At 48.0% G+C, this 27,077-nt stretch overlaps 1 protein-coding gene across 1 annotated transcript in view; it reads right to left on the bottom strand.

Moving 5' to 3' along the window:
- GNL2 (G protein nucleolar 2) overlaps positions 1-27,077 on the bottom strand; it is a 359,926-nt gene that overhangs the window by 127,482 nt on the left and 205,367 nt on the right. The window contains exon 10 of the mRNA XM_069223882.1: positions 824-928. Coding sequence (XP_069079983.1) covers positions 824-928 — 105 coding nt within the window. The remainder of the gene's footprint in view (positions 1-823; positions 929-27,077) is intronic.

Genomic DNA, 27,077 nt, shown 5'->3' with positions numbered 1-27,077 from the left:
TGTGTCTCAGCTGCAGGATTTTATGGTGGGGACACCCAGTTGAGATTGGCTAGAAGGGTGCGCCACACTACATTAGGAGGGCATTTACAAGAACAAAGGAACTCCACCCAGCAGCTGACAGGTTTTACGAGCTAGGCATCTGGAAAGAGGGTGGAAGCAGGCCAGTAAATAACAGCAAGGGCACTGAGGAGGTTCAAACTCAGAATGTGGTTACGAAACACTGATAAAACACAGATGGGATGTGATCGCTTGGCCAAAATAAGAAGGGATTATGTAAGGGAGGGGCTATGCCAAACCAGCATGGTGGTAGTAAGAAGGAGGCGATGGAAGAGATTTTCAAATGGGTAAAACTTCAGATCATCATCCTAACCTCAATGCTGCATACTAAAAACAAATTGGAATATAAACGAAGAGTGAAGAATAAGCGCAGGAAAAAATAATCTACGTACAACTATAAAGTACCTCACGCCACACTAAAGGTAATAAGCATCAAGGCTTATAATCTGACATTACACAACCAACACAATTGTAGGGGTCTAAAATAATGAACATTTGGATGTGCCAGACTTAAGTTTATTGTATGTGAATGGTCCCCTAATGTAGTAATTTAACATACATTTACTCTTATTAAGGATTAATGCGCCCATTAAACTAAATGTAGGCAGTTACTTATCACCTGTATCCAGTTTGCTCCTAGAATATTTTGATCATTCCATGTTGTCACACCTGCTTAAACAGCTGCAATCGAATGTTGCATAAAAAGGTATAATGGCTTAAGGAGGGTTCTTTAAAAAATGTATTTGCAAAACCACAAAATACTCACAACGCCTTTTAATACGATGTCAGTTTCACTGTCTCCGGAAGGATACACAACACCTGGACAATCTATGAGAAATATCCGGCGCATCAGCGTGATGTACTGCCAGACCTGAATAACAAATGGACAAAGGTTAAAAAAAGGAGGAATACCATAGTGACTAAACTTAGGTCTTGAACTGTCATAGCACTTCGCTGCTTATGAAAGTGCCATAAAGCTGCATTATGAAAATGTCACTTACCCAGTGTACATCTGTTCGTGGCATCAGTCGCAGTAGATTCGCATGTTCTGCAATAGCTCGCCATCTGGTGTTGGGCCGGAGTGTTACAAGTTGTTTTTCTTCGAAGAAGTCTTTCGAGTCACGGGACCGAGTGACTCCTCCTTTTGTCTCCATTGCGCATGGGCGTCGACTCCATCTTCGATTGTTTTTCCCCGCAGAGGGTGAGGTAGGAGTTGAATTGTAGTAATAGTGCCCATGCAATGGAGTGACTAAGTATGCACTTATTTAAGGTTGAGATGATACATATATAAATAATTGAAGGTAACTTCCAAGCTGCTACAGGCTCCCGGGGAGGCGGGTGGGCACATGCGAATCTACTGCGACTGATGCCACGAACAGATGTACACTGGGTAAGTGACATTTTCAGTTCGATGGCATCTGTCGCTGTAGATACGCATGTTCTGCAATAGACTAGTAAGCAGTTATTTCCCCAAAAGCGGTGGATCAGCCTGTAGGAGTGGAAGTAGTCTGAAATAATGTCCTTAATACAGCTTGACCTACTGTGGCTTGTTGTGCGGATAACACGTCTACACAGTAATGCTTGGTGAATGTGTGAGGCGTAGACCATGTGGCTGCCTTACATATTTCTTGCATTGGGATGTTTCCTAGAAAGGCCATGGTAGCACCTTTCTTTCTGGTTGAGTGTGCCCTTGGTGTAATGGGCAGCTGTCGTTTAGCTTTAAGGTAGCAGATTTGGATGCATTTAACTATCCATCTGGCTATACCTTGTTTTGAAATTGGGTTTCCTGCATGAGGTTTTTGAAATGCAATAAAGAGTTGTTTAGTCTTTCTGATGTTCTTTGTTCTGTCAATGTAATACATTAATGCTCTTTTGACATCTAATGTATGTAGTGCCCTTTCAGCTACGGTATCTGGCTGTGGAAAGAACACCGGAAGTTCCACTGTTTGATTTAGATGGAACGGTGAAATAACCTTTGGCAAAAATTTAGGATTGGTCCTTAGGACGACTTTATTTTTGTGTAGTTGTATAAAAGGTTCCTGTATAGTAAACGCCTGAATCTCGCTTACTCTTCTCAGGGAAGTAATGGCGATGAGAAATGCCACCTTCCAGGTTAGGAACTGTATGTCGCAGGAGTGCATGGGTTCAAAAGGTGGACCCATAAGTCTAGTTAGGACAACATTTAGGTTCCATGAAGGAACAGGTAGTGTTCTTGGTGGTATAATTCTCCTAAGGCCCTCCATGAATGCTTTAATGACTGGTATTTTATATAGGGAAGTTGAATAGGTAGTCTGCAGGTATGCAGATATTGCTGCAAGGTGAATCTTAATGGAAGAGAAAGCTAGGTTAGATTTTTGTAAGTGAAGCAAGTAACCCACTACATGTTCTGGAGTTGTGTGTAATGGTTGTATTTGATTAATATGGCAGTAGCAAACAAACCTCTTCCATTTACTTGCATAGCAGTGCCTGGTGGATGGCCTTCTTGCTTGTTTTATGACTTCCATACATTCTTGGGTAAGTTGTAAGTGCCCGAATTCTAGGATTTCAGGAGCCAGATTGCTAGATTCAGCGATGCTGGATCTGGGTGTCTGATCTTTTGGTTGTGCTGTGTCAACAGATCTGGCCTGTTGGGCAATTTGATGCAGGGTACCACTGATAGGTCTAGCAGCGTTGTGTACCAGGGTTGCCTTGCCCAAGTTGGTGCTATCAATATGAGTTTGAGTTTGCTTTGACTGAGTTTGTTTACCAGGTAAGGAAGGAGAGGGAGAGGAGGAAAAGCGTAAGCAAATATCCCTGACCAGTTCATCCATAGGGCATTGCCTTGGGATTGTTTGTGTGGGTATCTGGATGCGAAGTTTTGGCATTTTGCGTTCTCCCTTGTCGCAAACAAGTCTATCTGAGGTGTTCCCCAGAGTTTGAAATAAGTGTTCAGTATTTGGGGGTGAATTTCCCATTCGTGGACCTGTTGGTGATCTCGAGAGAGATTGTCTGCGAGTTGATTTTGGATCCCTGGTATAAATTGTGCTATTAGGCGAATTTGGTTGTGAATTGCCCAATGCCAAATTTTTTGTGCTAACAGGCTTAACTGCGTGGAGTGCGTCCCTCCCTGCTTGTTTAGATAATACATTGTTGTCATGTTGTCTGTTTTGACGAGAATGTATTTGTGAACTATTATTGGTTGGAAAGCTTTTAGTGCTTGAAAAACTGCAAGAAGTTCTAGGTGATTGATATGCAGTTTTGTTTGATGTACGTTCCATTGTCCTTGTATGCTGTGTTGATCGAGGTGTGCTCCCCACCCTGTCATGGAAGCATCTGTTGTTATTACGTATTGTGGCACTGGGTCTTGGAAAGGCCGCCCCTTGTTTAAATTTATGTTGTTCCACCACAGAAGCGAGAGGTAAGTTTGGCGGTCTATTAACACCAGATCTAGAAGGTGACCCTGTGCTTGAGACCACTGTGATGCTAGGCATTGTTGTAAGGGCCTCATGTGCAGTCTTGCGTTTGGGACAATGGCTATGCATGATGACATCATGCCTAGGAGTTGTAATACCATCTTTGCTTGTATCTTTTGTGTTGGATACATGCGTTGTATGATGGTGTTGAAATTTTGAATTCTTTGTGGACTTGGAGTGGCTACTCCTTTTGATGTGTCTATTATGGCTCCCAGGTATTGTTGTACCTTGCGTGGCAGAATTTTGGATTTTGTGAAATTGACGGTGAACCCTAGTTTGAAGAGGGTTTGTATGATATGATTTGTGTGATTTGAGCACTCTATTAACGAATGGGCCTTGATTAGCCAGTCGTCTAGATATGGGAACACATGTATTTGCTGTCTTCTGATGTGTGCAGCGACTACCGCTAGACATTTGGTAAAGACTCTTGGTGCGGTTGTTAATCCGAAAGGCAGTACCTTGAATTGGTAATGTATTCCTTTGAATACAAACCTTAGGTATTTCCTGTGCGATGGGTGTATTGGTATATGGAAATAAGCATCCTTGAGGTCTAAAGTTGCCATGTAGTCGTGCAGCTTTAGCAATGGCAATACTTCTTGTAGTGTGACCATGTGGAAGTGGTCTGATTTGATGAAAGTGTTGACTACTCTGAGGTCTAGGATTGGTCTCAGTGTTTTGTCCTTCTTTGGTATCAGAAAGTACAGTGAGTAAACTCCTGTGTTTATTTGTGTGTTTGGCACTAATTCGATTGCATTCTTTTGCAATAGTGCCTGCACTTCTATCTCTAGGAGATTGGAATGGTGTGTTGTTAAATTTTGTGCTTTTGGTGGTATGTTTGGAGGGAACTGTAGAAATTCTATGCAGTAACCATGTTGGATAATTGCTAGAACCCAAGTGTCTGTAGTGATTTTCTCCCATGCTCTGTAATAATGACCTATTCGTCCCCCCACTGGTGTTGTGTGGAGGGGGTGAGTGACATGTGAGTCACTGTTTAGTAGTAGGGGTTTTGGGGCTTTGGAATCTTCCTCTATTTCTAGGGAATTGCCCTCCTCTATATTGTCCCCGAAAACCTCCTCTATACTGTCCTTGGTAACTGGACGGTGTGGCTTGTGAGGTGCTGGCTTGTGTGCTTTGACCCCGAAACCCCCCTCGAAAGGGCGTTTTACGGAATGAGCTGTAATTCCCTCTGCTCTGCGGGGAGTAGAGTGCGCCCATGGCTTTGGCAGTGTCCGTATCTTTTTTGAGTTTCTCAATCGCTGTGTCCACTTCTGGACCGAACAGTTCTTTTTCATTAAAAGGCATATTGAGAACTGCTTGTTGAATCTCTGGTTTAAATCCAGACGTTCGGAGCCATGCATGCCTTCTGATAGTTATAGATGTATTAATTGTCCGTGCAGCTGTATCTGCAGCGTCCATGGAGGAGCGGATCTGGTTGTTGGAGATGGCCTGTCCCTCCTCAACCACTTGTTTTGCCCTATTTTGGAAGTCTTTGGGCAGATGTTCAATGAGATGTTGCATCTCGTCCCAGTGGGCTCTGTCATAGCGCGCAAGTAGTGCCTGGGAGTTCGCGATGCGCCACTGGTTTGCAGCTTGTGCTGCGACTCTCTTACCAGCTGCATCAAACTTGCGGCTTTCTTTATCTGGGGGTGGTGCATCTCCAGATGTGTGAGAGTTGGCCCTTTTTCTAGCTGCTCCTACAACAACAGAGTCTGGTGGCAGCTGTGTTGTGATGAAAGCCGGGTCCGTAGGAGGCGGCTTATACTTTTTTTCCACCCTTGGTGTGATTGCCCTACTTTTGACCGGGTCCTTAAATATGTCTTTTGCGTGCCGGAGCATACCAGGGAGCATAGGCAGGCTTTGGTAGGAGCTGTGGGTGGAGGAGAGTGTGTTGAACAAGAAATCATCCTCGACCTGTTCTGAGTGGAGGCTTACGTTGTGAAATTGTGCTGCTCTAGCCACCACCTGAGAGTACGCGGTGCTGTCTTCTGGTGGAGATGGTTTTGTAGGGTATGCCTCTGGGCTGTTATCTGACACTGGGGCGTCGTATAGGTCCCATGCGTCCTGGTCTTGGTCACCGTGGCTCATGGTGGTGTGAGCTGGGGAGTGTGATGGCGTTTGTGCTGGTGAAACGTTAATCACGGGCGGAGGAGAGGGTGGTGGTGTAACTCTTTTCACCACTTTTGGTTGTGGTGCTTGTTCCGTCTGGAACTCCAACCTTCTCTTTCTCCTAATGGGGGGAAGGGTGCTTATTTTTCCTGTCCCCTGCTGAATGAAGATACGCTTTTGCGTATGGTCCGCATCAGTTGCTTGTAGCTCTTCCTCAAACCTATGCTTCTGCATTTGGGAGGTTAGCGAGTGCTCTTCTGTATAAGAGCCTGAAGCTGGGTTGCTTGCAGTTTGTTTCGGCATCGAAACTTTGTCTGCGTGTTTTTTCGGCTCCGAGGTGACTTTTTTCCTTTTCGGGGCCGAAACCTCTCGGCGTCGATCTGTTTCGGTGCCGCTGTCTCGGCGTCGAGCCGTGTCCACACCGGCATCTCGGTGTCGAGGCTTGTCTCCAGCACTTTCTCGGTCCCGAGAAGGCTGCGTGCCGGTGTCTCGACCGGAGTCGGACGATCTCGGCACCGTTTGGGCCTTTTTCGGTGCCGACGGTCGGTCACCGATTTTATGGGTTGAGCCATGGCCTGGTGGCAGTGGCGTCCCCTGGGCCTTGTAAATGTTTCTTTGTGTGGTTTTCGACGTCTTACTCACGGTTTGTGTATCGTCGAATCCTTCGGAGTCTGAGTCTTGGATCGAGAAGGTACCTTCCTCTTCCTGTTCCTCGAACTCCCGTCGGGCTGTCGGTGCGGACGCCATTTGAAGTCTTCTGGCTCGACGGTCTCGGAGTGTTTTTCGGGACCGGAACGCACGACAGGCCTCGCAGGTGTCTTCGCTGTGCTCAGGTGACAGGCACAGGTTGCAGACCAAGTGTTGGTCTGTGTAGGGGTATTTATTGTGGCATTTGGGGCAGAAACGGAAAGGGGTCCGTTCCATCGGCGTTCCTCAGCACGCGGTCGGGCCGACCAGGCCCCGACGGAGGATCGAAAAACTACCCCGAAGGGCACCGGAGCTCTTCGATCTTCGATGCGGTGTTGAATGTAAGTACGCCGATCCCGAACGCAACAATACCGACGAAAATCTTCCGAAATTAACTATTTTTTCTGTTCCGAAACTCGGAGCGACAGGAACACGTCCGAACCCGATGGCGGAAAAAAAACAATCGAAGATGGAGTCGACGCCCATGCGCAATGGAGACAAGAGGAGGAGTCACTCGGTCCCGTGACTCGAAAGACTTCTTCGAAGAAAAACAACTTGTAACACTCCGGCCCAACACCAGATGGCGAGCTATTGCAGAACATGCGTATCTACAGCGACAGATGCCATCGAACCCACAGTTTCCAAAGTTGGAGCGAACACCTTTACAAGAACTTTAAACAACCTAGGCAACAGACAAACAAACCTTCATGAAAGCTCACAGAACGTTTGTGTGCAACACATGCCTCATACTGACCAATGATTACAAGCTACACAAAATGATTTACCTCAAAATTATGGCAAAAAACATATGGAATAAGAGTTAAATTTGAAAACCAAAGTTAAACATATTTAAGTAAGAAATATGGTAACATTGAGAGTTAAAAACGTATACTTTTTTTTTTAGAGCCCCCTGTGACTGGTGAACCTACCAACCATCAGCTTGCACCATTCAAAGGGTTAGCACAAAGGTGCTGGACCCATCCCACGTAGGGAATCCAGATGAAAGCTAATGAGAGACCAGGATTGATAGTAATTACGGATCAGATTTCCACAGAATTCCTAATTTTGCCCGCCATCCACCCACACATTTTGTCTGCTTTTCTGGAGCTAAAATATCTAGGCAAAAGATAACCGATACAAGAGGTTACCTAATTTGTTCCACTGCTCTCCTAACTGAAATGTGGCGGATTACTGTTGTTACCCACCCTTTAGGAATTAAGTGACCACTAAGTTTAGAATGTATGAGCATGTGAGTCTTACAAACACTGTTCATCCCATCACTCCAAATGAGCACGATAACGGACATGAAAAAGGACAATTTGTTCACCTTTGATAAATTTGTGAGCTCATGCTGGGTCCGTGAAATACCTGACCATAAGCCAGGATAGGCTACAATGAGGAATATATAAGGAAAATGTGTGGTGCAAAAAGCATTCATCATTATTGTAATTTTAAAAACAAAATGTGCAGTCAGTGTCTTCATGTCAATTTACGTGATCAGTAAACTGCGCTAACTAATTATGAGAAAGGGGCAGCAGCATTTCATGCCTTAAAAACCGGTGAACAATATGTGTAGTGGTGTACAAAGCTTTGTCAATGGTGCAGTAAATGTGGCTTCATTTACAAGGAGTGCCACATTAGAGCAAAATCTCTTGATCTATGCCGAATCTCATATTTTATGACTATCCCAAGGGTGTTCTTAAAATAAGCCAGTAAATTAGTGATACTGGAGAGGTGTTCCTCAGGTCTGCATGTGCCCTGCTGTGATAAGATCTATTGGATTACTGGTGATGAGGACAAATCCTTAAAATATTATTTGGGCAGCAGCTACTAAAGGGAGTGAGATGGAGGGATATACTGATAAGTGACACACAGATTTTGAAAGAAGCATCACAGTATATCTGTGCAGCGATATGATACATCTGCTGTGATAGTTTCTGGTAGTGCCTCTGCAGAGAGAGCAACAGTAGAGCTGAGACAGAAAGTGGCCCATGCAAGAACTGAGCTACAATGGCTCTCAGTTAAGGACTGGATTCGATTTAAACTAAGTTACTAGATCTTCAGAATTATTATATTGTAGGACCAGCCTCCTTTAGTAACCATGTCACTCCTTGGTCAGTGCATACGTAAATATAGCTGAGAAAAATCTCGGATGGCTAAACTTAAATCAAATTCTGGCAACTGGTACTGATGACCACGTGGCTGCCATGCAGGTTTCCTGCAATGTTGTATTTGCCAAAAAGACAATGGTTGCCCTTTTCTTTCGTGATAAATGTGCTTTTGGTGCTACAGTTAAAGTTTCTCCTGCGTAAGTGTGGCACAACTGAATTATTTGCACAATCCATTTTACAATCTGTAGGAAGTTGGCTCTGTATGTGCTATTTCAAAGTAAGGAATAGCATGCACAGAGTCCAAGGGTTCTCCTTAGAGGTAAAATAGAGGTAAAAAGAGATAATACTAATGCTCTATTTTGTGGTAGTGTGGTCGAGCAGTAGGCTTATCCAAGGAGTAGTGTTAAGCATTTGTTGTACATACACATAGACAATAAATGAGGTACACACACTCAGAGACAAATCCAGCCAATAGGTTTTGTTATAGAAAAATATATTTTCTTAGTTTATTTTAAGAACCACAGGTTCAAATTTAACATGTAATATCTTGTTTGAAAGGTATTGCAGGTAAGTACATTAGGAACTTTGAATCATTTCAATTGCATGTATACTTTTCAAGTTATTCACAAATAGCTATTTTAAAAGTGGACACTTAGTGCAATTTTCACAGTTCCTGGGGGAGGTAAGTTTTTGTTAGTTTTACCAGGTAAGTAAGACACTTACAGGGTTCAGTTCTTGGTCCAAGGTAGCCCACCGTTGGGGGTTCAGAGCAACCCCAAAGTTACCACACCAGCAGCTCAGGGCCGGTCAGGTGCAGAGTTCAAAGTGGTGCCCAAAACGCATAGGCTTCAATGGAGAGAAGGGGGTGCCCCGGTTCCAGTCTGCCAGCAGGTAAGTACCCGCGTCTTCGGAGGGCAGACCAGGGGGGTTTTGTAGGGCACCGGGGGGGACACAAGCCCACACAGAAATTTCACCCTCAGCGGCGCGGGGGCGGCCGGGTGCAGTGTTAGAACAAGCGTCGGGTTCGCAATGGAAGTCAATGAGAGATCAAGGGATCTCTTCAGCGCTGCAGGCAGGCAAGGGGGGGGCTTCCTCGGGGAAACCTCCACTTGGGCAAGGGAGAGGGACTCCTGGGGGTCACTTCTGCAGTGAAAGTCCGGTCCTTCAGGTCCTGGGGGCTGCGGGTGCAGGGTCTTTTCCAGGCGTCGGGACTTAGGTTTCAGAGAGTCGCGGTCAGGGGAAGCCTCGGGATTCCCTCTGCAGGCGGCGCTGTGGGGGCTCAGGGGGGACAGGTTTTGGTACTCACAGTCGTAGAGTAGTCCGGGGGTCCTCCCTGAGGTGTTGGTTCTCCACCAGCCGAGTCGGGGTCGCCGGGTGCAGTGTTGCAAGTCTCACGCTTCTTGCGGGGAGATTGCAGGGTTCTTTAAAGCTGCTTCTTTGGATAAAGTTGCAGTCTTTTTGGAGCAGGTCCGCTGTCCTCGGGAGTTTCTTGTCGTCGTCGAAGCAGGGCAGTCCTCAGAGGATTCAGAGGTCGCTGGTCCCTTTGGAAGGCGTCGCTGGAGCAGAGTTCTTTGGAAGGCAGGAGACAGGCCGGTGAGTTTCTGGAGCCAAGGCAGTTGTTGTCTTCTGGTCTTCCTCTGCAGGGGTTTTCAGCTAGGCAGTCCTTCTTCTTGTTGTTGCAGGAATCTAATTTTCTAGGGTTCAGGGTAGCCCTTAAATACTAAATTTAAGGGCGTGTTTAGGTCTGGGGGGTTAGTAGCCAATGGCTACTAGCCCTGAGGGTGGGTACACCCTCTTTGTGCTTCCTCCCAAGGGGAGGGGGTCACAATCCTAACCCTATTGGGGGAATCCTCCATCTGCAAGATGGAGGATTTCTAAAAGTCAGAGTCACCTCAGCTCAGGACACCTTAGGGGCTGTCCTGACTGGCCAGTGACTCCTCCTTGTTATTCTCATTATTTTCTCCGGCCTTGCCGCCAAAAGTGGGGGCCGGGGCCGGAGGGGGCGGGCAACTCCACTAGCTGGAGTGTCCTGCGGTGCTGTGACAAAGGGGTGAGCCTTTGAGGCTCACCACCAGGTGTTACAGCTCCTGCCTGGGGGAGGTGTTAGCATCTCCACCCAGTGCAGGCTTTGTTACTGGCCTCAGAGTGACAAAGGCACTCTCCCCATGGGGCCAGCAACATGTCTCTAGTGTGGCAGGCTGCTGGAACTAGTCAGCCTACACAGATAGTCGGTTAAGTTTCAGGGGGCACCTCTAAGGTGCCCTCTGGGGTGTATTTTGCAATAAAATGTACACTGGCATCAGTGTGCATTTATTGTGCTGAGAAGTTTGATACCAAACTTCTCAGTTTTCAGTGCAGCCATTATGGTGCTGTGGAGTTCGTGCAAAACAGACTCCCAGACCATATACTCCTATGGCTACCCTGCACTTACAATGTCTAAGGTTTTGTTTAGACACTGTAGGGGTACCATGCTCATGCACTGGTACCCTCACCTATGGTATAGTGCACCCTGCCTTAGGGCTGTAAGGCCTGCTAGAGGGGTGGCTGACCTATACTTGCATAGGCAGTGAGAGGCTGGCATGGCACCCTGAGGGGAGTGCCATGTCGACTTACTCGTTTTGTTCTCACTAGCACACACAAGCTGGCAAGCAGTGTGTCTGTGCTGAGTGAGAGGTCTCCAGGGTGGCATAAGACATGCTGCAGCCCTTAGAGACCTTCCTTGGCATCAGGGCCCTTGGTACTAGAAGTACCAGTTACAAGGGACTTATCTGGATGCCAGGGTCTGCCAATTGTGGATACAAAAGTACAGGTTAGGGAAAGAACACTGGTGCTGGGGCCTGGTTAGCAGGCCTCAGCACACTTTCAATTGTAAACATAGCATCAGCAAAGGCAAAAAGTCAGGGGGCAACCATGCCAAGGAGGCATTTCCTTACATAACCCCCCCCCCCAAACGAAAGAGGATGAGACTAACCTTTCCCAAGAGAGTCTTCATTTTCTAAGTGGAAGAACCTGGAAAGGCCATCTGCATTGGCATGGGCAGTCCCAGGTCTGTGTTCCACTATAAAGTCCATTCCCTGTAGGGAGATGGACCACCTCAACAGTTTTGGATTTTCACCTTTCATTTGCATCAGCCATTTGAGAGGTCAGTTTGAACTAGGAAGTGAGTCCCAAAGAGGTATGGTCTCAGCTTCTTCAGGGACCAAACCACAGCAAAGGCCTCCCTCTCAATGGCACTCCAACGCTGCTCCCTGGGGAGTAACCTCCTGCTAATGAAAGCAACAGGCTGGTCAAGGCCATCATCATTTGTTTGGGACAAAACTGCCCCTATCCCATGTTCAGAGGCATCTGTCTGCACAATGAACTGCTTAGAATAATCTGGAGCTTTTAGAACTGGTGCTGAGCACATTGCTTGTTTCAGGGTGTCAAAGGCCTGTTGGCATTCTACAGTCCAGTTCACTTTCTTGGGCATTTTCTTGGAGGTGAGTTCAGTGAGGGCTGTCACAATGGATCCATATCCCTTCACAAACCTCCTGTAATACCCAGTCAAGCCAAGGAATGCCCTGACTTGAGTCTGGGTTTTTGGAGCTACCCAGTCCAGAATAGTCTGGATCTTGGGTTGGAGTGGCTGAACTTGGCCTCCACCTACAAGGTGGCCCAAGTAAACCACAGTTCCCTGCCCTATCTGGCATTTGGATGCCTTGATAGAGAGGCCTGCAGATTGCAGAGCCTTCAAAACCTTCTTCAGGTGGACCAGGTGATCCTGCCAGGTGGAGCTAAAGACAGCAATATCATCAAGATAAGCTGTGCTAAAGGACTCCAAACTAGCAAGGGCTTGATTCACCAACCTTTGGAAGGTGGCAGGGGCATTCTTTAAACCAAAGGGCATAACAGTAAACTGATAATGCCCATCAGGTGTGGAGAATGCTGTTTTCTCTTTTGCTCCAGGTGCCATTTTTATTTGCCAGTACCCTGCTGTCAAGTCAAAGGTACTTAAGAATTTGGCAGCACCTAATTTGTCTATGAGCTCATCAGCTCTAGGAATTGGATGGGCGTCTGTCTTGGTGACAGAGTTGAGCCCTCTGTAGTCCACACAAAACCTCATCTCTTTCTTTCCATCTTTGGTGTGAGGTTTGGGGACTAAGACCACTGGGCTAGCCCAGGGGCTGTCAGAGCGCTCAATGACTCCCAATTCCAGCATCTTGTGGACTTCCACCTTGATGCTTTCCTTAACATGGTCAGACTGTCTAAAGATTTTGTTTTTGACAGGCATGCTGTCTCCTGTGTCCACATCATGGGTACACAGGTGTGTCTGACCAGGGGTTAGGGAGAAGAGTTCAGGAAACTGTTGTAGGACTCTCCTACAATCAGCTTGCTGTTGGCCAGAGAGGGTGTCTGAGTAGATCACTCCATCTACTGAGCCATCTTTTGGGTCTGATGACAGAAGATCATGGAGAGGTTCACTCTCTGCCTCCTGATCCTCATCTGTTACCATCAACAGATTTACATCAGCCCTGTCATGGAAGAGCTTAAGGCGGTTCACATGGATCACCCTCTTGGGGCTCCTGCTTGTGCCCAGGTCCACCAGGTAGGTGACCTGACTCTTCCTTTCTAGCACTGGGTAAGGTCCACTCCATTTGTCCTGAAGTGCCCTGGGAGCCACAGGCTCCAGAACCCAGACTTTCTGCCCTGGTTGGAACTCAACCATTGCAGCCTTTTGGTCATACCAAAACTTCTGGAGCTGTTGGCTGGCCTCAAGGTTTTTGCTTGCCTTTTCCATGTACTCTGCCATTCTAGAGCGAAGGCCAAGTACATAGTCCACTATGTCCTGTTTAGGCTCATGAAGAGGTCTCTCCCAGCCTTCTTTAACAAGAGCAAGTGGTCCCCTTACAGGGTGGCCAAACAGAAGTTCAAAGGGTGAGAATCCTACTCCCTTCTGTGGCACTTCTCTGTAAGCGAAAAGCAGACATGGCAAGAGGACATCCCATCTCCTTTTGAGCTTTTCTGGGAGCCCCATGATCATGCCTTTTAATGTCTTGTTGAATCTCTCAACTAAGCCATTAGTTTGTGGATGGTATGGTGTAGTGAATTTGTAAGTCACCCCACACTCATTCCACATGTGTTTTAGGTTTGCTGACATGAAGTTGGTACCTCTGTCAGACACCACCTCCTTAGGGAAACCCACTCTGGTAAAGATACCAATGAGGGCCTTGGCTACTGCAGGGGCAGTAGTCGACCTAAGGGGAATAGCTTCAGGATACCTAGTAGCATGATCCACTACTACTAGGATATACATATTTCCTGAGGCTGTGGGAGGTTCTAGTGGACCAACTATGTCCACACCCACTCTTTCAAAGGGGACCCCCACCACTGGAAGTGGAATGAGGGGGGCCTTTGGATGCCCACCTGTCTTACCACTGGCTTGACAGGTGGGGCAGGAGAGGCAAAACTCCTTAACCTTGTGGGACATATTGGGCCAGTAGAAGTGGTTGACTAACCTCTCCCACGTCTTGGTTTGTCCCAAATGCCCAGCAAGGGGAATATCATGGGCTAAGGTCAGAATAAACTCTCTGAACGACTGAGGCACTACCACTCTCCTAGTGGCACCAGGTTTGGGGTCTCTGGCCTCAGTGTACAGGAGTCCATCTTCCCAATAGACCCTATGTGTTCCATTTTTCTTGCCCTTGGAATCTTCAGCAGCTTGCTGCCTAAGGCCTTCAAGAGAGGGACAGGTTTCTTGTCCCTTACACAGCTCCTCCCTTGAGGGTCCCCCTGGGCCTAAGAGCTCAACCTGATAAGGTTCAAGCTCCAAAGGCTCAGTTCCCTCAGAGGGCAGAACTTCTTCCTGAGAAGAGAGGTTCTCTTTTTCTGACTGTGTTGCAGTTGGTTTCCCAACTGACTTTCCTTTTCTCTTGGTAGGCTGGGCCTTTCTTCCAGACTCCAGCTCTACTTTTTCACCCTGTGCCTTGCATTGTGCTCTTGTTTTTACACACACCAGTTCAGGGATACCCAGCATGGCTGCATGGGTTTTTAGTTCTACCTCAGCCCATGCTGAGGACTCCAGGTCGTTTCCAAGCAGACAGTCTACTGGGATGTTTGAGGAGACCACCACCTGTTTCAGGCCATTGACCCCTCCCCATTCTAAAGTTACCATTGCCATGGGATGTGCTTTAGTCTGATTGTCAGCGTTGGTGACTGTATAGGTTTTTCCAGTCAGGTATTGGCCAGGGGAAACCAGTTTCTCTGTCACCATGGTGACACTGGCACCTGTATCCCTCAGGCCCTCTACACTTGTCCCATTAATAAAGAGCTGCTGCCTGTATTTTTGCATGTTAGGCGGCCAGGCAGCTAGTGTGGCTAAATCCACCCCACCCTCAGAGACTAGAGTAGCTTCAGTGTGGACCCTGATTTGCTCTGGGCACACTGTTGATCCCACTTGGAGACTAGCCATTCCAGTGTTACCTGGATTGGAGTTTGGAGTGGAACCTTTCTTGGGACAGGCCTTGTCTCCAGTTTGGTGTCCAGGCTGATTACAGCTACGACACCAGGCCTTTTTGGGATCAAAGTTTTTACCCTTGTACCCAGGATTGTTTTGTGAAGAGGCTCTGGGCCCACCCTCCTGTGCAGGTTTTTGGGGGCCTGTAGAAGACTCTTTACTATTTTTATTTTTGGCTGTCTCACCACCTTTCCCCTGGGGAGGTTTTGTGACCCCTTTCTTTTGGTCACCCCCTGTGGAAGTTTTGGACACCCTTGTCTTGACCCAATGGTCCGCCTTCTTTCCCAATTCTTGGGGAGAAATTGGTCCTAGGTCTACCAGATGCTGATGCAGTTTATCATTGAAACAATTACTTAACAGGTGTTCTTTCACAAATAAATTGTACAGCCCATCATAATTACTTACACCACTGCCTTGAATCCAACCATCTAGTGTTTTTACTGAATAGTCTACAAAGTCAACCCAGGTCTGGCTCGAGGATTTTTGAGCCCCCCTGAATCTAATCCTATACTCCTCAGTGGAGAATCCAAAGCCCTCAATCAGGGTACCCTTCATGAGGTCATAAGATTCTGCATCTTTTCCAGAGAGTGTGAGGAGTCTATCCCTACACTTTCCTGTGAACATTTCCCAAAGGAGAGCACTCCAGTGAGATCTGTTCACTTTTCTGGTTACACAAGCCCTCTCAAAAGCTGTGAACCATTTGGTGATGTCATCACCATCTTCATATTTAGTTACAATCCCTTTAGGGATTTTCAACATGTCAGGAGAATCTCTGACCCTATTTATGTTGCTGCCACCATTGATGGGTCCTAGGCCCATCTCTTGTCTTTCCCTTTCTATGGCTAGGATCTGTCTTTCCAAAGCCAATCTTTTGGCCATCCTGGCTAACTGGATGTCCTCTTCACTGGAGTTATCCTCAGTGATTTCAGAGTTGTTGGTCCCTCCTGTGAGGGAACCTGCATCTCTGACTATTATTTGTGGAGTCAGGGCTTGAGAAGCCCTGTTCTCCCTAAGTAGGACTGGAGGGGGGGAATTTCCCTCCAAGTCACTATCTTCATCCTCTGTGTTGCCATCCTCAGAGGGGTTGGCTTTTTCAAACTCTGCCAAAAGCTCCTGGAGCTGTACTTTGGTAGGTTTGGAGCCCATTGTTATTTTCTTTAGTTTACAGAGTGACCTTAGCTCTCTCATCTGTAGATGGAGGTAAGGTGTGGTGTCGAGTTCCACCACATTCACATCTGTGCTAGACATTATGCTTCTAAAAGTTGGAATACTTTTTAAGAAACTAAACTGGTTCTAGAATCTAATTCAAACTTTTAACAAACTTTTAAACTCTAAAAGAAATGCTAACAGGGACTAACACAAGGCCCTAGCAGGACTTTTAAGAATTTAGAAAACTTTTCAAATTGCAAAAATCAATTTCTAATGACAATTTTGGAATTTGTCGTGTGATCAGGTATTGGCTGAGTAGTGCAGCAAATGCAAAGTCTTGTACCCCACCGCTGATCCACCAATGTAGGAAGTTGGCTCTGTATGTGCTATTTCAAAGTAAGGAATAGCATGCACAGAGTCCAAGGGTTCCCCTTAGAGGTAAAATAGTGGTAAAAAGAGATAATACTAATGCTCTATTTTGTGGTAGTGTGGTCGAGCAGTAGGCTTATCCAAGGAGTAGTGTTAAGCATTTGTTGTACATACACATAGACAATAAATGAGGTACACACAATCAGAGACAAATCCAGCCAATAGGTTTTGTTATAGAAAAATATCTTTTCTTAGTTTATTTTAAGAACCACAGGTTCAAATTTAACATGTAATATCTTGTTTGAAAGGTATTGCAGGTAAGTACATTAGGAACTTTGAATCATTTCAATTGCATGTATACTTTTCAAGTTATTCACAAATAGCTATTTTAAAAGTGGACACTTAGTGCAATTTTCACAGTTCCTGGGGGAGGTAAGTTTTTGTTAGTTTTACCAGGTAAGTAAGACACTTACAGGGTTCAGTTCTTGGTCCAAGGTAGCCCACCGTTGGGGGTTCAGAGCAACCCCAAAATCACCACACCAGCAGCTCAGGGCCGGTCAGGTGCAGAGTTCAAAGTGGTGCCCAAAACGCATAGGCTTCAATAGAGAGAAGGGGGTGCCCCGGTTCCATTCTGCCAGCAGGTAAGTACCCGCGTCTTCGGAGGGCAGACCAGGGGGGTTTTGTAGGGCACCGGGGGGGACACAAGCCCACACAGAAATTTCACCCTCAGCGGCGTGGGGGCGGCGGGGTGCAGTGTTAGAACAAGCGTCGGGTTCGCAATGGAAGTCAATGAGAGATCAAGGGATCTCTTCAGCGCTGCAGGCAGGCAAGGGGGGGGCTTCCTCGGGGAAACCTCCACTTGGGCAAGGGAGAGGGACTCCTGGGGGTCACTTCTGCAGTGAAAGTCCGGTCCTTCAGGTCCTGGGGGCTGCGGGTGCAGGGTCTTTTCCAGGCGTCGGGACTTAGGTTTCAGAGAGTCGCGGTCAGGGGAAGCCTCGGGATTCCCTCTGCAGGCGGCGCTGTGGGGGCTCAGGGGGGACAGGTTTTGGTACTCACAGTCGTAGAGTAGTCCGGGGGTCCTCCCTGAGGTGTTGGTTCTCCACCAGCCGAGTCGGGGTCGCCGGGTGCAGTGTTGCAAGTCTCACGCTTCTTGCGGGGAGATTGCAGGGTTCTTTAAAGCTGCTTCTTTAGATAAAGTTGCAGTCTTTTTGGAGCAGGTCCGCTGTCCTCGGGAGTTTCTTGTCGTCGTCGAAGCAGGGCAGTCCTCAGAGGATTCAGAGGTCGCTGGTCCCTTTGGAAGGCGTCGCTGGAGCAGAGTTCTTTGGAAGGCAGGAGACAGGCCGGTGAGTTTCTGGAGCCAAGGCAGTTGTTGTCTTCTGGTCTTCCTCTGCAGGGGTTTTCAGCTAGGCAGTCCTTCTTCTTGTTGTTGCAGGAATCTAATTTTCTAGGGTTCAGGGTAGCCCTTAAATACTAAATTTAAGGGCGTGTTTAGGTCTGGGGGGTTAGTAGCCAATGGCTACTAGCCCTGAGGGTGGGTACACCCTCTTTGTGCTTCCTCCCAAGGGGAGGGGGTCACAATCCTAACCCTATTGGGGGAATCCTCCATCTGCAAGATGGAGGATTTCTAAAAGTCAGAGTCACCTCAGCTCAGGACACCTTAGGGGCTGTCCTGACTGGCCAGTGACTCCTCCTTGTTATTCTCATTATTTTCTCCGGCCTTGCCGCCAAAAGTGGGGTCCGGGGCCGGAGGGGGCGGGCAACTCCACTAGCTGGAGTGTCCTGCGGTGCTGTGACAAAGGGGTGAGCCTTTGAGGCTCACCGCCAGGTGTTACAGCTCCTGCCTGGGGGAGGTGTTAGCATCTCCACCCAGTGCAGGCTTTGTTACTGGCCTCAGAGTGACAAAGGCACTCTCCCCATGGGGCCAGCAACATGTCTCTAGTGTGGCAGGCTGCTGGAACTAGTCAGCCTACACAGATAGTCGGTTAAGTTTCAGGGGGCACCTCTAAGGTGCCCTCTGGGGTGTATTTTGCAATAAAATGTACACTGGCATCAGTGTGCATTTATTGTGCTGAGAAGTTTGATACCAAACTTCTCAGTTTTCAGTGTAGCCATTATGGTGCTGTGGAGTTCGTGCAAAACAGACTCCCAGACCATATACTCCTATGGCTACCCTGCACTTACAATGTCTAAGGTTTTGTTTAGACACTGTAGGGGTACCATGCTCATGCACTGGTACCCTCACCTATGGTATAGTGCACCCTGCCTTAGGGCTGTAAGGCCTGCTAGAGGGGTGGCTGACCTATACTTGCATAGGCAGTGAGAGGCTGGCATGGCACCCTGAGGGGAGTGCCATGTCGACTTACTCGTTTTGTTCTCACTAGCACACACAAGCTGGCAAGCAGTGTGTCTGTGCTGAGTGAGAGGTCTCCAGGGTGGCATAAGACATGCTGCAGCCCTTAGAGACCTTCCTTGGCATCAGGGCCCTTGGTACTAGAAGTACCAGTTACAAGGGACTTATCTGGATGCCAGGGTCTGCCAATTGTGGATACAAAAGTACAGGTTAGGGAAAGAACACTGGTGCTGGGGCCTGGTTAGCAGGCCTCAGCACACTTTCAATTGTAAACATAGCATCAGCAAAGGCAAAAAGTCAGGGGGCAACCATGCCAAGGAGGCATTTCCTTACACAATCATTTTCTTAGTTACCAGCCTTCCAAAGAAACATTTGTACATGACACGAAGTTGTTAATTCTGTTTCGCTTTGTCTTTTCGATGTATTATATTATGGCGCGTCTTTGGTTTTTGGAAAAATGTGGCATTTGTATACTTTTATTAACGTGAAACTGTGAAATGACTTTTGGCAGGAACTATGGGTCTGTTCTCAGGATAACCCTTCCTTTGTAAATTTGAAAATATCATTTGTGTACTGTAAATGCTTGCAACTCACGTACTGTAAGGAAATGCCTCCTTGGCATGGTTACCCCCTGACTTTTTGCCTTTGCTGATGCTATGTTTTGATTTGAAAGTGTGCTGAGGGCTGCTAACCAGGCCCCAGCACCAGTGTTCTTTCCCTAACCTGTACTTTTGTTTACACAATTGGCACACCCTGGCATCCAGGTAAGTCCCTTGTAACTGGTACCCCTGGTACCAAGGGCCCTGATGCCAGGGAAGGTCTCTAAGGGCTGCAGCATATCTTATGCCACCCTGGGGACCCCTCACTCAGCACAGACACACTGCTTGCCAGCTTGTGTGTGCTGGTGAGGACAAAACGAATAAGTCGACATGGCACTCCCCTCAGGGTGCCATGCCAACCTCACACTGCCTATGCAGTATAGATAAGTCACCCCTCTAGCAGGCCTTACAGCCCTAAGGCAGGGTGCGCTATACCATAGGTGAGGGCACCAGTGCAAGAGCACTGTGCCCCTACAGTGTCTAAGCCAAACCTTAGACATTGTAAGTGCAGGGTAGCCATAAGAGTATATGGTCTGGGAGTCTGTCAAACACGAACTCCACAGCACCATAATGGCTACACTGAAAACTGGGAAGTTTGGTATCAAACTTCTCAGCACAATAAATGCACACTGATGCCAGTGTGCATTTTATTGTAACATACACCCCAGAGGGCACCTTAGAGGTGCCCCCTGAAACCTTAACCAACTACCCGTGTAGGCTGACTGGTTTTAGCAGCCTGCCACAATCGAGACATGTTGCTGGCCACATGGGGAGAGTGCCTTTGTCACTCTGTGGCTAGTAACAAAGCCTGCACTGGGTGGAGATGCTTATCACCTCCCCCTTGCAGGAGCTGTAACACCTGGCGGTGAGCCTCAAAGGCTCACCCCCTTTGTTACAGTACCACAGGGCATTCCAGCTAGTGGAGTTGCCCGCCCCCTCCGGCCACGGCCCCACTTTTGCCGGCAAGGCCGGAGGAGATAATGAGAAAAACAAGGAGGAGTCACTGGCCAGTCAGGACAGCCCCTAAGGCAACCTGAGCTGAAGTGACTCTGACTTTTAGGAATCCTCCATCTTGCAGATGGAGGATCCCCCCAATAGGGATAGGAATGTGACCCCTTCCCCTTGGGAGGAGGCACAAAGAGGGTGTAGCCACCTTCAGGGCTAGTAGCCATTGGCTACTGCCCTCCCTGACCTAAACACACCCCTAAATTCTGTATTTAGGGGCTCCCCTGAACCTAGGAACTGAGATTCCTGCAACCTAAGAAGAAGAGGACTGCTGAGCTGAAAAACCCTGCAGAGAAGACGGAGACACCAACTGCTTTGGCCCCAGCTCTACCGGCCTGTCTCCCCACTTCTAAAAGACACTGCTCCAGCGACACTTTCCCCAGGACCAGCGACCCCTGAATCCTCAGAGGACTGCCCTGCTCTAGAAGGACCAAGAAACTCCAGAGGACAGCGGCTCTGTTCACCCAAGACTGCAACTTTGTTTCCAAAGAAGCAACTTCAAGACAACTGCGTTTCCCGCCGGAAGCGTGAGACTTGCTGCTCTGCACCCGACGCCCCTGGCTCGACTTGTGGAGAAACACTTCAGGGAGGACTCCCCGGCGACTGCGAGACCGTGAGTAGCCAGAGTTGTCCCCCCTGAACCCCCACAGCGACGCCTGCAGAGGGAATCCCGAGGCTCCCCCTGACCGCGACTGCCTGCTTCCCAGATCCCGACGCCTGGTAAAGACTCTGCACCCGCAGCCCCCAGGACCTGAAAGATCGGAACTCCAGTGCAGGAGTGACCCCCAGGAGGCCCTCTCCCTTGCCCAGGTGGTGGCTACCCCGAGGAGCCCCCCCTTGCCTGCATCGCTGAAGAGACCCCTTGGTCTCCCATTGATTTACATTGGAAACCCAATGCGTGTTTGCACACTGCACCCGGCCACTCCCGTGCTGCTGAGGGTGTACTTTCTGTGCTAACTCTTGTCCCCCCCGGTGCCCTACAAAACCCCCCTGGTCTGCCCTCCGAAGACGCGGGTACTTACCTGCCGGCAGACTGGAACCGGGGCACCCCTTCTCCATTGAAGCCTATGCGTTTTGGGTACCACTTTGACCTCTGCACCTGACCGGCCCTGAGCTGCTGGTGTGGTAACTTTGGGGTTGCTCTGAACCCCCAACGGTGGGCTACCTTGGACCCAAACTTGAACCCCGTAGGTGGTTTACTTATCTACAAAAACTAAAATACTTACCTCCCCCAGGAACTGTTGAAAATTGCACTGTCTAGTTTTAAAATAGCTATATGTGATTTATTTGAAAAGTATATATGCTATTGTGATCATTCAAAGTTCCTAAAGTACTTACCTGCAATACCTTTCATTTGAAGTATTACATGTAAAATTTGAACCTGTCGTTCTTAAAATAAACTAAGAAAATATATTTTTCTATACAAAAACCTATTGGCCTAGAATTGTCTTTGAGTGTGTGTTCCTCATTTATTGCTTGTGGGTGTACAACAAATGCTTAACACTACTCCTCTGATAAGCCTACTGCTCGACTACACTACCACAAAATAGAGCATTAGTATTATCTCTTTTTGCCACTATCTTACCTCTAAGGGGAGCCCTTGGACTCTGTTCATACTATTCCTTACTTTGAAATAGTGCATACAGAGCCAACTTCCTACATTGGTGGATCAGCGGTGGGGTACAAGACTTTGCATTTGCTGGACTACTCAGCCAATACCTGATCACACGACAAATTCCAAAAATTGTCATTAGAAATTGATTTTTGCATTTTGAACTATTTTTCTAAATTCTTAAAAGTCCTGCTAGGGCCTTGTGTTAATCCCTGTTAGCATTTCTTTTAGAGTTTAAAAGTTTTGTGAAAGTTTGAATTAGGTTCTAGAACTAGTTTTAGATTCTTAAAAAGTATTCCAACTTTTAGAAACATAATGCCTGGTGCAGAAGAGAATGTGGTGGAACTCGACCTCACACCTTACCTCCATCTTAAGATGAGGGAGCTAAGGTCTCTCTGCAAAAATAAAGAAAATCCCAATTTGCTTAAGACCCTCCAAACAACAGCTCCAGGAGCTTTTGGCAGAGTTTGAAAAAGCCAACCCCTCTGAGGATGACAATCCAGAGGATGAGGATAGTGACCTGGAGGAGAATTCCCGCCTTCCAGTCCTAACTAGGGAACCCAGGGACCCTCAATCCCTGATTCCAACTGTGTTAGTCAGAAATGCTGCTTCCCTCACAGGAGGGGCCAGCACCTCTGAAATCACTGAGGATAGCCTCAGTGAAGATGTCCTCCTGTTAGCCAGGATGGCCAAAAGATTGGCTTTAGAGAGACAGCTCCTAGCCATAGAAAGGGAAAGACAAGAGATGGGTTTTGGTCCCATCCATGGTGGCAGAAACTTAAATAGGGTCAGAGATTCTCCTGACATGTTGAAAATCCCTAAAGGGATTGTGACTAAATATGAAGATAGTGATGACATCACCAAATGGTTCACAGCTTTTGAGAGGGCTTGTGCAACCAGAAATGCAAACAGATCTCACTGGGGTGCTCTCCTTTGGGAAATGTTCACTGGAAAGTGTAGGGATAGACTCCTCACACACTCTGGAAAAGATGCAGAATCTTATGACCTCATGAAGGGTACCCTGATTGAGGGCTTTGGATTCTCCACTGAGGAGTATAGAATTAGATTCAGGGGGGCTCAAAAAACCTCGAGCCAGACCTGGGTTGATTTTGTGGACTACTCAGTGAAAACACTGGATGGTTGGATTCAAGGCAGTGGTGTTAAAGATTATGATGGGCTGTACAATTTATTTGTGAAAGAACACTGTAGGAAGTTGGCTCTGTATGTGCTATTTCAGAGTAAGGAATAGCATGCACAGAGTCCAAGGGTTCCCCTTAGAGGTAAAATAGTGGTAAAAATAGATAATACTAATGCTCTATTTTGTGGTAGTGTGGTCGAGCAGTAGGCTTATCCAATGAGTAGTGTTAAGCATTTGTTGTACATACACATAGACAATAAATGAGGTACACACAATCAGAGACAAATCCAGCCAATAGGTTTTGTTATAGAAAAATATCTTTTCTTAGTTTATTTTAAGAACCACAGGTTCAAATTTAACATGTAATATCTTGTTTGAAAGGTATTGCAGGTAAGTACATTAGGAACTTTGAATCATTTCAATTGCATGTATACTTTTCAAGTTATTCACAAATAGCTGTTTTAAAAGTGGACACAGTGCAATTTTCACAGTTCCTGGGGGAGGTAAGTTTTTGTTAGTTTTACCAGGTAAGTAAGACACTTACAGGGTTCAGTTCTTGGTCCAAGGTAGCCCACCGTTGGGGGTTCAGAGCAACCCCAAAATCACCACACCAGCAGCTCAGGGCCGGTCAGGTGCAGAGTTCAAAGTGGTGCCCAAAACGCATAGGCTAGAATGGAGAGAAGGGGGTGCCCCGGTTCCGGTCTGCTTGCAGGTAAGTACCCGCGTCTTCGGAGGGCAGACCAGGGGGGTTTTGTAGGGCACCGGGGGGGACACAAGCCCACACAGAAATTTCACCCTCAGCAGCGCGGGGCGGCCGGGTGCAGTGTAGAACCAAGCGTCGGGTTTTCAATGTTAGTCTATGAGAGATCAAGGGATCTCTTCAGCGCTGCAGGCAGGCAAGGGGGGGCTTCCTCGGGGAAACCTCCACTTGGGCAAGGGAGAGGGACTCCTGGGGGTCACTTCTGCAGTGAAAGTCCGGTCCTTCAGGTCCTGGGGGCTGCGGGTGCAGGGTCTTTTCCAGGCGTCGGGACTTAGGTTTCAGAGAGTCGCGGTCAGGGGAAGCCTCGGGATTCCCTCTGCAGGCGGCGCTGTGGGGGCTCAGGGGGGACAGGTTTTGGTACTCACGGTCGTAGAGTAGTCCGGGGGTCCTCCCTGAGGTGTTGGTTCTCCACCAGTCGAGTCGGGGTCGCCGGGTGCAGTGTTGCAAGTCTCACGCTTCTTGCGGGGAGTTGCAGGGTTCTTTAAAGCTGCTTCTGGAAACAAAGTTGCAGTCTTTTTGGAGCAGGTCCGCTGTCCTCGGGAGTTTCTTGTCGTCGTCGAAGCAGGGCAGTCCTCAGAGGATTCAGAGGTCGCTGGTCCCTTTGGAAGGCGTCGCTGGAGCAGAGTTCTTTGGAAGGCAGGAGACAGGCCGGTGAGTTTCTGGAGCCAAGGCAGTTGTTGTCTTCTGGTCTTCCTCTGCAGGCGTTTTCAGCTGGGCAGTCCTTCTTCTTGTTGTTGCAGGAATCTAATTTTCTAGGGTTCAGGGTAGCCCTTAAATACTAAATTTAAGGGCGTGTTTAGGTCTGGGGGGTTAGTAGCCAATGGCTACTAGCCCTGAGGGTGGGTACACCCTCTTTGTGCCTCCTCCCAAGGGGAGGGGGTCACAATCCTAACCCTATTGGGGGAATCCTCCATCTGCAAGATGGAGGATTTCTAAAAGTTAGAGTCACCTCAGCTCAGGACACCTTAGGGGCTGTCCTGACTGGCCAGTGACTCCTCCTTGTTGCTTTCTTTGTTCCCTCCAGCCTTGCCGCCAAAAGTGGGGGCCGTGGCCGGAGGGGGCGGGCAACTCCACTAAGCTGGAGTGCCCTGCTGGGCTGTGACAAAGGGGTGAGCCTTTGAGGCTCACCGCCAGGTGTTACAGCTCCTGCCTGGGGGAGGTGTTAGCATCTCCACCCAGTGCAGGCTTTGTTACTGGCCTCAGAGTGACAAAGGCACTCTCCCCATGGGGCCAGCAACATGTCTCTAGTGTGGCAGGCTGCTGGAACTAGTCAGCCTACACAGACAGTCGGTTAAGTTTCAGGGGGCACCTCTAAGGTGCCCTCTGGGGTGTATTTTTCAATAAAATGTACACTGGCATCAGTGTGCATTTATTGTGCTGAGAAGTTTGATACCAAACTTCCCAGTTTTCAGTGTAGCCATTATGGTGCTGTGGAGTTCGTGTTTGACAGACTCCCAGACCATATACTCTTATGGCTACCCTGCACTTACAATGTCTAAGGTTTTGTTTAGACACTGTAGGGGTACCATGCTCATGCACTGGTACCCTCACCTATGGTATAGTGCACCCTGCCTTAGGGCTGTAAGGGCTGCTAGAGGGGTGTCTTACCTATACTGCATAGGCAGTGAGAGGCTGGCATGGCACCCTGAGGGGAGTGCCATGTCGACTTACTCGTTTTGTCCTCACTAGCACACACAAGCTGGCAAGCAGTGTGTCTGTGCTGAGTGAGAGGTCTCCAGGGTGGCATAAGACATGCTGCAGCCCTTAGAGACCTTCCTTGGCATCAGGGCCCATGGTACTAGAAGTACCAGTTACAAGGGACTTATCTGGATGCCAGGGTCTGCCAATTGTGGATACAAAAGTACAGGTTAGGGAAAGAACACCGGTGCTGGGGCCTGGTTAGCAGGCCTCAGCACACTTTCAATTGTAAACATAGCATCAGCAAAGGCAAAAAGTCAGGGGTCAACCATGCCAAGGAGGCATTTCCTTACACAACCCCCCCCCAAACGAAAGAGGATGAGACTAACCTTTCCCAAGAGAGTCTTCATTTTCTAAGTGGAAGAACCTGGAAAGGCCATCTGCATTGGCATGGGCAGTCCCAGGTCTGTGTTCCACTATAAAGTCCATTCCCTGTAGGGAGATGGACCACCTCAACAGTTTAGGATTTTCACCTTTCCTTTGCATCAGCCATTTGAGAGGTCTGTGGTCAGTTTGAACTAGGAAGTGAGTCCCAAAGAGGTATGGTCTCAGCTTCTTCAGGGACCAAACCACAGCAAAGGCCTCCCTCTCAATGGCACTCCAACGCTGCTCCCTGGGGAGTAACCTCCTGCTAATGAAAGCAACAGGCTGGTCAAGGCCATCATCATTTGTTTGGGACAAAACTGCCCCTATCCCATGTTCAGAGGCATCTGTCTGCACAATGAACTGCTTAGAATAATCTGGAGCTTTTAGAACTGGTGCTGAGCACATTGCTTGTTTCAGGGTGTCAAAGGCCTGTTGGCATTCCACAGTCCAGTTCACTTTCTTGGGCATTTTCTTGGAGGTGAGTTCAGTGAGGGCTGTCACAATGGATCCATATCCCTTCACAAACCTCCTGTAATACCCAGTCAAGCCAAGGAATGCCCTGACTTGAGTCTGGGTTTTGGAGCTACCCAGTCCAGAATAGTCTGGATCTTGGGTTGGAGTGGCTGAACTTGGCCTCCACCTACAAGGTGGCCCAAGTAAACCACAGTTCCCTGCCCTATCTGGCATTTGGATGCCTTGATAGAGAGGCCTGCAGATTGCAGAGCCTTCAAAACCTTCTTCAGGTGGACCAGGTGATCCTGCCAGGTGGAGCTAAAGACAGCAATATCATCAAGATAAGCTGTGCTAAAGGACTCCAAGCCAGCAAGGACTTGATTCACCAACCTTTGGAAGGTGGCAGGGGCATTCTTTAAACCAAAGGGCATAACAGTAAACTGATAATGCCCATCAGGAGTGGAGAATGCTGTTTTCTCTTTTGCTCCAGGTGCCATTTTTATTTGCCAGTACCCTGCTGTCAAGTCAAAGGTACTTAAGAATTTGGCAGCACCTAATTTATCTATGAGCTCATCAGCTCTAGGAATGGGATGGGCATCTGTCTTGGTGACAGAATTGAGCCCTCTGTAGTCCACACAAAACCTCATCTCTTTCTTTCCATCTTTGGTGTGA

The sequence above is a fragment of the Pleurodeles waltl genome, chromosome 3_1 (assembly GCF_031143425.1).
Source record: "Pleurodeles waltl isolate 20211129_DDA chromosome 3_1, aPleWal1.hap1.20221129, whole genome shotgun sequence".
Lineage (NCBI taxonomy): Eukaryota > Metazoa > Chordata > Amphibia > Caudata > Salamandridae > Pleurodeles > Pleurodeles waltl.
Note: the sequence above shows the minus strand (reverse complement) of the source record. Positions and strands in the feature narration are given on the sequence as shown.